The 12,187-nt window shown below is 37.1% G+C and overlaps 1 protein-coding gene across 4 annotated transcripts in view; it reads left to right on the top strand.

Annotated features, from left to right (window-relative positions):
- The window catches only part of INSC (INSC spindle orientation adaptor protein), a 119,683-nt gene that overhangs the window by 90,031 nt on the left and 17,465 nt on the right, over nt 1-12,187 (top strand). For all 4 annotated transcript variants that reach the window (XM_037403186.1, XM_037403184.1, XM_037403183.1 and 1 more), the window contains 2 exons: nt 7,917-8,088; nt 10,784-10,962. In XM_037403186.1, the coding sequence (XP_037259083.1) occupies nt 7,917-8,088; nt 10,784-10,962 (351 nt within the window). The remainder of the gene's footprint in view (nt 1-7,916; nt 8,089-10,783; nt 10,963-12,187) is intronic.

Below are 12,187 nucleotides of genomic sequence, written 5' to 3'. Positions count from 1 at the left end.
GAGCAGTACTGGGAGGTGTTAATGGAGAGAAAAACCTCTAAGGTCATCTACCTGATGGCTCATAGTAGACCTCTGACTGCTCATAAAGGTTCCATGCAAACAGCTGATCTTAAACTTGAATTTCTTATGCTTAAAGCAATTCTGAAATTATTTTATTGCCACTGCAGTCATAGAAATAGATCAATGTTTGTAGGAGACCCAAGGAGATTTTCCTAACTGTCAGATGAGGAATCTTAGGACCAAATAGCTTGAATCCGCTGCAGCCAGTAGAGTTCCATCAATTTTCATCAGATGAAAACTGCTACTTTTTTGAATTCTTGTTTGAATAAGGGTAGCAATTTCCTCTGTTGTTATTACAACACGAATGGACTCTTATTGAGTTGCTCACTAAAAGTTTTATAGCTAAAGTGCTGTGAGTGTTTTCGTTATAAATGGCCATCATAAAACTGTACAACTTGCTTGTAAAAATTCTCTGCCAATAAAAATCTGGCATGTACAAGGTTGGTTCTCGAGCTAATTTATTTAATTTATTAAAATAATTTAACAGCCATTGTGAAGTAATGAATTTAGCAAACAATTGTATTAAAGCTTGGTGCCTCATAGTGCTTTTCTTAAAAGCAACAAAAAGTTTTAGCAAGAACAATATAGGTGAAGCACTGAGTCAATTGTGGCAATTATATGAATTTAGACATAAAAACATTTTTCTGAACAAGTTGCTGTATATATTTAATACATTCTATTAGATAAATGTCCTACTGTTATGGTGCATTTAATTGGTGTACATATGGTTCAAATACTGTAGAGGCCTGGCATTTAAGAGACTGTATTTTTCAGGCTAAACCTACTGACAACGTTGAAATGAAAAATATTTGCAGGAAAATTGTTCTGTTTCTGAATGCATTTGCAGAATCTCATATTTAAAGTAACAGTTAAAAAAGCCACATCCTGTGCTATCTCGATTGCTTATTTACTCTCTCTGCCTTTCTAATGTAACTCTGCTTTCTGCTGTGGTGTTTTCATTGTCATATTTTGAGCATAGGGTAGAGTTACGTTTGTTTCTAACTTTGTGATACAGTGACCTGTTCAAGAATTTTACTGTGATGAGAAGAGGAAGTTGTATGTGAAATTACAGTAATAATAATAATAATAAGCTTTTGTATTAACTATTTAGCATAAACATGTTAAGGTTTGAAAGAATTGACTTAAACAGATCGAGAATTCTAGCATAAAGATTATCAGATACTTTTCCAGAGAGAAGTAAGACACTATGAAGAGTTAGATTAGCTGGTAATGACTGATTGGCTGTGACCTCCATGCTGCTCTTTTTGGATAGAGGCACTTTCTCATTATTGTAATAGATGAAGAGGGTCCTCTAAAAATGTGATGTCCATGGATTATTTTTTTTCTCATGAAGAGGTACACTAACAGACACTTCTTGAAAGTAAAATCCATGATGTCACGCCAAAACCTAAATGACATAAAGTAATCAAACATGTTGAAAGAGTGTTCTTGTTTTTAAATGCCAGGCACCAGGTGTTTGAGAATATGCCCTCATGCAATGAAGTGTCTATGACATTATTTATTTAAAACTAGATGATTGGAGCATGTTTTTTTCCAGTGAGCACAGCTCATTTTCTGGAGTGCCCTGCTATGCATAACCCTGGAGCCCCTGTTTGTTTATAGAAATAGTTAAGGTGTATGGTTTTTTTTTCTTTTTCTCAGACTATGATCCCCCAGGGTAAATAAAAATGAGGGCTATGTGGAAACTACTAATGTATGGTCTTTCCCTAGTTCAGACCTCAGGTCGCAGTACCTTGTTCAGCATTCTTATACAACATGACAGTTCCTCTCATCTTGTTGCTGAGTCTGTTTTGTGTCTGTGTGGCTTTATTTTAATGAAATTCAGACCCCAAACTATAATATATAAAACCTTATCCATTATTTAAAAGAAACAAGCATATACTTTCTGGAATTTGTAATGCAGATATCAAGAAAATCCTACAAATAGGAATAGATTCCTGCAAATTAAAAACAAGCCAGTATACTCAGACCTCCAAAATGTAGGGTAAAAAAATCTGAGAAACCGTTGGCTTCTGTCATGTGTCACATAACATGAAGAAGTTAATATCTAATTTTATCATATGTGAACACAAATACTTCTCCCCTATTCTTATATGCCCCTGAAATTACAGGTAACATATTCATTATTGTGATTGTCTTTTAACTGTGACAGAATAGGAAGAAGAGAAAGTAACCAATGCTGCGTACAAAGGCCATTGCAAATGCCTTTTTCTTCCCAAGCCACCATACTCATTTGTACTCAGTAGTTTTCCTTCTGGTTTATCAATGCACCCCAATTCTATAAACACCAACAGTGGTTGAGTACTGCAGGTGAATTCCTTTGCAGATCTCTTCTCCTTCTGCCCTTTGTAGCCACTCTGCAGCTACCACGTAGAATTGGGTGCATGTGTGGAGGAGATCAGGAAAACTGAACGAACCTTGGGTGGTTCACTTACATTTCTGGATAGTTTGAAGCAATGTAAGCTGTGATTTATGGGAGCAGGAATATGTGAGCTTCTAGACTATTAGCATTACAGTTCCTGGTTTCTATTGTCAACTACAGAAATAATACTTTTAAAGACTGTCTTACCCTTCATATCAGTCCTCAAAATTGAGGGTGTTCAAAGCCAGCTATTCCCTTATCCTTGAAACGAAGACAAGAGAGGTCTGGATGTTGATCTTATTGTATCAGATTTTGTCCATTCTTTCTGTAAAATGGCTTATTCTCTATTACCTCTTTGACAGACAGTTGTACTTTATATCTGCAACAAGCTTAGAGCATCTCTGAGTGCCAAAGAACTGACACTGTGAGGTAACTGCTTGACAGCTTTCCCTAGGTTTCGTAGGGAGAAAAGGTTTACATGCTATTTATCCTTAAACTCCTAGTCAGCCTAGAATAAGAAACTTGCTATTTCATCTTGCTCTGCAGTTTGTTTCTTCCTGCAGCATGGCTGCAAGGTTGCTGCTTAGGCATTGCCACTTTTAATGCATCCTTCAAGCTGATTAAGCCAGCTCCAGCTGTCTCCTTTTTTTTTTTTTTTTTTTTTTTGAGAGAGAGAGAGAGAGAGACCTACAACAAATACCTCTTCATTAGCTTGACCACATTCTGAAGGAGGGAAGTTTAAAAGGGAAGATTTAGCTGAAGTTGCAATGAACCAAAGCACCCATGCACAGCCAATTTAGATACAAAGCTAAGGTTACTGCCAGCAGTTTTAAAGCTACTGAGTTGGGAACCATTCAACCTTTATGAGCTCCACCGTTCTGTAGAGTATGCAATATGGCTTATAAATTAGGTCCCATAGCCACTGTTGTACAGCAGTAGTTATAAAAGTCATTGCAGTTTTGTCACTGGTCGCTGCTGCTGCCATGGAACTGCTGCAGTAGCTCTGCTTGGGATAGTATTTGTGGAAATTTTAATGGCATCACTCTATTAATATATCATCTCACTTTAAAAATAGCTGACCAGATCTTCATCTGGTATAAATCAGCACAAGTTCTCAGTTAGTGGAGCTAAGGCAGTTTTTATCTGCAGAGCACTTGGCAGGGCAACTATTCTAATATGAAAGATAATTTTGTGCAAGGTAGAGTACTTTTGTCCTTTTCCCTTCCTTTATTTCAATGTTGAAATTAAACAAGACTTACAGGCCTTCTACAGGTGTAGAATAAGTTAAAGAAGTTTGACATAGGATATATCTCAGCCTTGATGGTCAGGAATCCATTTCATGAATAACAAGCCATCAAAGTGACAGTATATGGATTCTGCTGGATGACATTTTCAATGGAGCTGCAGAATAGTGAAGTGACCTCATGGTCCAAGCAGTGGTCTGGGGAGTGAAGCAGATTGTGTTCAAAGTATGCTGAGCAGGGGATTCAAACATTTTCTGAATATGATAATTTTTCCACCCTCCTTCCCTCCCTCCCTCCTTCCTTCCTTTGTCTCCCTCTTCCTCATCCCATAAATTTTAATGTGTTTGGGGTTTTATCCAGCTATGCGTTTTTTATTTAGGCTGCTAATGTTCATGTCTTCACCTATATAGTTGACCTGTCCCAGCTTCAAGTTGAAGGTGCTAGTACACAGCATATGTGAAAGGGTAAAACAAACACAACTCTGATCTGTTAGTTCTTGACTGTTTGACGCAGCCTCTGCTTTTGAAATTCTTCTCTACTCTCCTGGAAGGTGGAGACAATTTTTAAGACGTGATCCCCTTTGTGATTTTGTTTCCATATTTGCTGCCTTACATCTGGATCTCAAAATCTCCCTTCCTCCATTTTTCCTTTAAAACTGCTTTGGAACCTGCTGGTGCTGCTTACCAGAAGCACCTAGTTGTGGGGTGATAATTTTATTCATGGATTTGACAGTGGGAAATCAGATGATAGCCTGTAAGACTTTCCAATCCCAGCAAGGTGATTTGGAGGATCAGTTTAGAGAAGGCAAAAAAACCCTTTGAGCAAGTTTACCAGTATATAGAGATCATCTGAATGTTAGAGCGGGCAAACAGGAATATTAGAGAAAGTCATAGTTTGAGAAAAGTCCTTCAACAGCATTTTATTCAAATGAAAACAGACATTATTAAAAAGAGTGCAATGAGTCTTGGTTCCTGGAGCAGCATGGAAAACCTGCCTTGAACCTCCTTGTGAAAAGTGGAGAGTTAAGATTGTTGTTGAGTGTAATATTTCAAATCATGAAGTCATTAATGCAATTTATCCCAAGTTCTGTGTTGGTATCTTTAACAGATGCTTAGTTTTATTTGGTATTTTTAGGAGGAAGAACAGGTATACTGAAGAAAGAAGGATGCCTGCCCCAGAACTCTATTCCTGTTGCAGGGAAAAAAAAAATACTTCCTTTCAGAAGACTTGATCTATGCAGTAAAGCAGTCACGCATTTATTTTGTCACTTAGATTAAGTTTCTATAACAGGGCTATGCTCATAAAGATGTTCCTGGCATTTTTCCAGTTATCAATATTGAAATATTAGTGATCAAGCATTTACTGAACACCATTCCTCAAATGCAGGGTCTCCACAGCATCTTGTTGCATTCATGGAGTTCATTTGTTTGCTTTATCTGGCTAACTGGTTCTTTTGTATTGCCAAGGTGATGAACAGATTTGACATTTAGCTGATTACTTCACCAAAATTAAACAGAAAACAGGGCAGCCATCCAAAGTTCCTTTCAGTGTGAAAGCTAATTATAAAAATGCTTTGAGCAGCAATTTCTTTTTGGATGTTAAAGTGCTTTTATTAGATTGTTCCCCTGTCATTTTAAAATTTATTGCTAGACACTTATAAGTGGGGTTGCCTGCTGAAGTAGAATTATTTTAATTTTTTTTCTATATTTCCGATGGAAGACAAAACCGTATAGAGCAAAGTTTAGGCTGAATTTGTTAGTGTTTTACATGATTCTGAATAGGAAGGAGAATAACTAGTGCTGACTTTCATGGATCCCAAATACGTATTTTATTTTTATGCTGAATAAAAACATATCCACTTCCATTTATGATTCAGCAAATCTCAATTTTTTAAAAAAATAATCATTTAGCAAATAAAAAAAATCAAATATGTAATTTGAAAGTTGAGTACATCCCTGTGTTGTTAAAAGCTTGTATTTTGTGGTGTAGATAGAAACAACCAGTGGTGATAGAAAAATCTAACCATGTGCTTGTACCTGTCTTTCATAAGCCATTACTTGTTCTGAAATAGTATAAAACTACTCTAAAGTAATTTTGTTGAGGTCATTGAAAAAGAGTTGGCCAAGTGAATTTTAACCTGTAAATTTAGAGCTGAAGAGTGCTGTATCCTGTTACAAGGTCTTACAAGAAGTTTCTGGTGAGGTATTTTTTGAATGCATTGGAATATATTTAACTTTTTATACTGACTGTTGTTATTAGCATCCTTCGGACCCCAGACAAGGTGTGATCTAGGGAGGTTTCAAGGTGACAAAGTTGGGGGGTTTTGCATATAGTGTCTAACACACTTTGGCTACTAAATCATCTTGTGAGGATATATATTAATTCTTGACACTGAGATCTATTAATATACCTTGAAGCCAAGTGAATTATGTGAATCTGCTGTTTCAAGCTGTAGAATTCTGCCATAACTAGGAGGAAATATTTTGCTATAGGTAGATTAATGTTGAAAGCTTGTCAAGAAAAAGTTTAATGTTGAAAATTTATTCTTCCTCTTCTTGCCAGTACTTGAGCTTCTATACTAAATCCCATTTATAATATGAGGAAAAATAGAGATATAATTTCTTTTGTATTTATCTATGTTATTAGAGTTCCAATGATATAGTCTATTGCCTATTAAAAAGTGCATCCCAATGAATGATCTTCCAGAGGGTAATTTTTGCTCCCATCCATCTGAGAGCTTTTCTTGTAAAATACAGTAACTGTCAGTGCTTATAAAATAATCTAATTCATGCCCATTGCAGGATAAGTAGTTAAGATAACTTAACATTCTGTATTAATAAATAACAAAAACGTGACTATGAGATCTGCTAAATACCCTTTCTGGAGATAATGGATAGTCCTTAATATGCATGTTCTGAGGAAGCTTTGAATAGAGAGAGAATGTGGTCTGAACAACAGACCTAAGAAAGAGTCTTGGTGAGTGCACAACAGAAATGTGGGTTGTTTTTTGTTTGACTGTTAAAGTGTATTTCAGTTCTAAGCCTTCATAACGCTTCTTTGGATCTATATAGTGTCCAAACATACAAGGCAATTGACCCCACACTGTTTTGGAACTTCAAATAAATAAATAAAGGCCAGTTTTTAAAACAGTTATTCAAGTTTCTAAAAGCTCTGGTCATTTGTAATCTGTCCCTGTAGTTACATTAGTTTTATTCATGTAAAGATTTTAATTAGTGAATTTATGTGAATTTGACACAAACATGTCCATAATTGATTACATAAATCTTCATGCTTGGTGCCCTCTAAGCACATCAACATGTGATGAGTTATTCAGGGTAGGTTAAACAGGGGGAGAAACATAGTCTTGTTAATTTGAAAGTTCACAGGTTATGTCCTTGTCTACAGAGAATCTTCTTTTGCTGGGTTTGGTTGTTTACAGATGATCATTTTGGCAGTTTAAGCTAACCCAGTGGCTACGCTCTGTTGCAGTCTTACATTGTGTCAGTGGGTCTCCTGTAATCCAGGGCAAGGTGTGCATACACATGATGTATCTGCCTAAACTGTGTAAGGAATGATTTTAGAACACTTAAAACGCTCTAAAAGCATAAAGCTATGTACGTTTTACTAATTTTTCTGTTTTTCTTCCAAGTAAGGAAGTGATATATTAACCTAGCTTTAATATGAGAGCTGTGCAAACTCATCAGGTGCAGTTTGGCCAGGGTCTCTCCTTATTAAGGAGATCCTTATTTTTTGATCCTGAATTGGCTTTGTGACAAGTTCAGAAAAAAGTAGCAAAAAAAGGTCTGTGAAGAACTGACTGCATACTCAGGCTCAAGTCTCCCAGTGGGACACACTCAGACAGGAGCTTATGAGACTGGCATAGTAGCAGTTAGCATTTGCTTATCAGAGCTTATTTTTGGACTAATATTTAACTTCAGTGTCTGTCAGAAAAGACTTGTTTGTTTGACAAAAATAAATTCAGCAGAAACATTAAGGGAGAAGGAAATGAGAGACTTTTTGCTGGTCGGCAAGCTTCTGTGCTGAACTAATTTGTATCTGCTAAACTGAAACTTCTTATGTCATAAATGCCACCAGTTTAAGTAATTTTTGAAAATAAAACCAATAGTTTAGCCACAGCCAAGAAAAGAGAACTGTAAATGCAAACCCATCTTTGACTGCAAAAGTATTTCCTGGAGTATTTCCAACCTATACCTGTTGTTTTTCCATAGGTTGATGGGATACTGTGCCTGGCTGACATTCTTACTGATAACAGCCATTCTGAAGCTACTCATGCAGAAGCAGCAGCAGTAATTGCACAGATCACATCTCCACATCTCACGTTCACTCAGCATCTTAGCAGCTTTCTGGAAAATATGGAAGAAATTGTAACAGCACTTGTCAGTAAGTTCTTTATGGGACTTCTTAGTCTTTCCAGTTAAAGTAACAGGTTGGGGGAGGACTCTCATTAGAAATATTCCCTAAATAATGTTTGCCATTCTTTCCTTAACAGATAAAAAACTCAGTCATTTTTAATTCTGAATCAGAGCATTCTGCAATTACATAATATTTTTTACTCCAGTCCATATTTGAATAGAATTTATGTACATTTGTCAAAATAGTATCTGTGTGAAATTTTCCCATAAGAACCACAGGAAAGACTCAGCACTTGTCCGATGTTTGTAAAAGAGCAGTTTTTAATAGTTGCTAACCTTTATGCCTGTTTTATTTTCTAAACTTGCTAGAACTCAAACTCACCACTGCATCTACATTTGTATGATACTTCAGAGGAAAAGTACAGTATAGTATGATCTATGGGCATTGTTACAAGAAAATAAAAGATCTGTCTTTCCTGCCTAGGCCTCTGATCCAGGGTGAAATGAGGAAAAGGTAACAGCAAGCTTTTCCTTAACCTAGGTCAGTGTGGACATTTCAGAAAAATAAGATTTCTTATTACTTTGTAAAGAGAGGAATATCTTATTTCTGGCACCATGCTCCATCCTTCTCAAATACCAGAAGCTTTCAGTCAATCATGCTCTTCCTCTCTCTGATCTGGAAATTCAGTTTCCCAAAGCTTCATGTCAGAAAGTACAGTTTGGGTCATTTAGTTTGATTTCTTAGGTATAACAGATCAATACATCTAGATGTTTCTCTACTGAGCCCAATGTTTACAGTTAAACTAGAGTACTTCAATTTCCATGCACGTTTCTGGGGGGTTTTTTGGGTGATTTGTGTGTGTTTGTTTGTTTGTTTGTTTGTTTGTTTTGTGGTTTGTTTTTTTTTTTTTATTTGTTCTGTTAACAAAACAAAAACCAGAACAGAGTACAGTAGTGCTAGTGCTTGAGGATTATGCAGTGGCTGGAAGTTATTTGAGAAATATTTAAGCATTTTTTGATATGCCCAAACAGAACTAGTGCTGCAGAAATCAAGGATACAATTTATTCCTGATGACCAGACTTTTTTGCAAGAGATGGTGAAGGTTCTACCCTGAACCTGCCCTGAATCCAGTGGGTGGAATTAACCTGTGCTGAGCTTGGTTCCGCTGTAGCTAGACTGCTAGAGGCATCTGACCTGACTTATTTAAGATGATTTTCGGGTTATTACACTGTACCACAATCAAGGTACAATCTGAACAGCCTATCCAGCAGATATTAGCGGGTGGAATATTTCCTCAGTTGTCACTGTTTAGGTTGGACAGGAATTTTACTAGTATATACTCTGCCCAAGAAATGTGAGCATTAAAAATAGAACATGTATAACTATGGAAAAGCCATTTCAGTAATCATACACCAGTTTCCTTGTAATATTTATAACTCAGTAATTGAATTACTGTAATATGTTTAATTTTTAAATCATTCTGAAATCCAATTACCAGGTGATTCAGATCTTAGTTAAAATACATGTGTGCAAGGAATTAAAAGGTAGCTGTGTCTTCAGCACTTATTGAAGCTGGAAAATATGCAGGATGATCTTTGAGTACAGAGAAATAGATTTAGAGATAGGCAACTTGTATACATATCTTGTTCTAAAGAATAGGATATATAGCAGAATTATTCTTTTATGGGTCAGTTACTGTTGGCCTTCTGCCTCCTGTATTTAATTTTATTTAGATATCAAGCTTTATGTTGAACAACATTCAGTGCAATATTCCCTGTAGAATGGGATACTAGGTAGACCATTTCATTAATTAGATGAATGTTAGAAACACTTGGTGTCTAGGTTGGTATTTGCCATCTTTCCCTTCTGTTGTGGTTCAAATGAAGGTGCTTAACATTCATATCACTTATAAAGCACCCTAACAATGTGACATATACCCAGGTGGCCAAGAAGGCCAACAGCACCCTGGCTTGTATCAGAAACAGTGTGGCCAGCAGGACAAGCAAAGTGATCGTCCCCTTGTACTCATCAGGGGTGAGGCCACACCTCAAATCCTGTGTTCAGTTTTGGGCCTCTCACTTCAAGAGGGACATAGAGGTGCTGGAGCATGTCCAGAGAAGGGTGATGAAGCTGGTGAAGGGTCTGGAGCACAAGTCTTATGAGGAACAGCTGAGGGAGCTGGGGTTGTTTAATCTGGAGAGGAAGAGACTCAGGGGGATCTTATTGCTCTCCACAACTACCTGAAAGGAGGGCGGGCAGGTCTTTTCTCCCAGAGAGCAAATAGCAGGACCAGCGGGAATGTCCTCAAGTTGTGCCAGGGGAGGTTTAGATTGGATATTAGGAAAAACTTGTGTGCTGGAAAGGCGGTCAAGCATTGGAACAGGCTGCCCAGAGAGGTGGTTGAGTCACCATCCCTGGAGGTGTTTAAAACGTGTAGATGTGGTGTTTAGGGACACGGTTTCATGGTGGACTTGGCAGTCCTGGGTTAACAGTTGGACTCAATGATCTTATATCTTTTCCAATCTAAATGATTCTATGATATTCTATAATTGACAAAATTAACATGATTTTGTTTTTTTATCTTCATGATTGTGAACTTAATCTTAGGTTCTAAACTTACTAATGGAAGTTGCAGATGCTTAAATATTGCTTTGAAACGTCTAACCATGTTTTTTTGCAATGAGGGAATGACTTTTATTCAACTTAGATTCTGCATTCCTAGAACTGTGCCAAGAAGCCTCATCTGGTGAAGTTTTCCTGCTGGCTTCAGCAGCTCTTGCTAATATTACTTTCTTTGATACCATGGCTTGTGAAATATTGCTCCAGTTAAATGCAATGAAGATTCTTCTAGCAGCATGTTCAGACAAACACATAGTGGATACTCCATATTCCCGAGATCAGGTGAGCAGTTTCTCAGCATGATGCTGCCTGAGCACATTTGTGTAAAAATCAACGTTTCAGCTCTATGTCTGTTTTGACATAGTCAAAACTAAGTTGCTTTCATGTCTTCTGTTCTTGTTTTTTTTTCAATATATGGCTCGCTCTTTATCTGCTTCTGTTCCTTTTTTATTATAAGCGTTATGAAATATGACAGCTTTTAATGTGTGTGTGTGTGTGGAAGGCAAAATTCTATATTTCTAAGATACTGGAAATTTTTTCATCATGAAGATGGCCAAACAATGACACAGAGGCACAGAGAGGCTGTGGGATCTCCATCTTTGGAGGTATTCAGAACTTGACTGGACAGAGCTTTGAGGCAAATAAGATATATATGGGCACTGCAACCTAAATATACAATTGTCAGTTCAAAGATGAATTAGCTCCAAAAGCTGAATAAGGATCTGATTCTCAGCCCATTGACGTCGGTGGGCTTTGGATCAAGTCCTAACTGCATGGTAGATGGTTTGCAAGTTTTACTGGCAAATACTGCTGATGTACTTTTGCATTTCCTTTTCTTTTTCACCATTTTTTTAGTAAAGAGACACAGAAAATTAAAAGGTCTGTGCTAATGCACGGATGAAGTCAGAGGAAATTCTTTTTTTCCTTTCAGGTACTGTCATGCAATAGGGTACTGCAGAGGCACTGCGTATTTTGCACCTCAGTGATTAATTTTGCCTTGACAGAGTAACAAGTATGAGGCTTGAGGGTTTCAGTAATTATTACTAGGGGATGGAGGTTGCTAGTCAGCTTGGTTAGCCTACTTCTGCTTATGAGACCTTGTGAATATAACTAAAAGTCCATAATTCAGGCCTCACAAGCCCATCCATCCCCTTCCCACCTCTGAAGTAGCCAAAACATGATTTATGATAGACTTGGGATCTGCACTGCCACACAAAACTCTGTGTACCCTTCAACAGAAGCCATGCCATGGAAATCAAGGCACAAGTGACCTTAGAAACTGCTTATTGGTGTTCTGGAGAGGTTACTAGGGTTGCTTTAAATTATATGAATAGCACTCAGTAGTTTTAACAGCTCAGAATTGTTTATGAAAAGATGGAGTTAAGCCATGATTACTATATTGCTCTCTGGGCAAAGTCAAGGACATTAGCTGTGGTGTTTGACACAGCTGTATACTATTATTGCATATGAACAATTCTTCATGTTCTTTTTTTTCATTTTTCCTATG

Source organism: Falco rusticolus, chromosome 10 (assembly GCF_015220075.1).
Source record: "Falco rusticolus isolate bFalRus1 chromosome 10, bFalRus1.pri, whole genome shotgun sequence".
In the NCBI taxonomy this organism is placed as follows: domain Eukaryota; kingdom Metazoa; phylum Chordata; class Aves; order Falconiformes; family Falconidae; genus Falco; species Falco rusticolus.
This window is presented reverse-complemented; position numbering and strand designations above follow the sequence as displayed.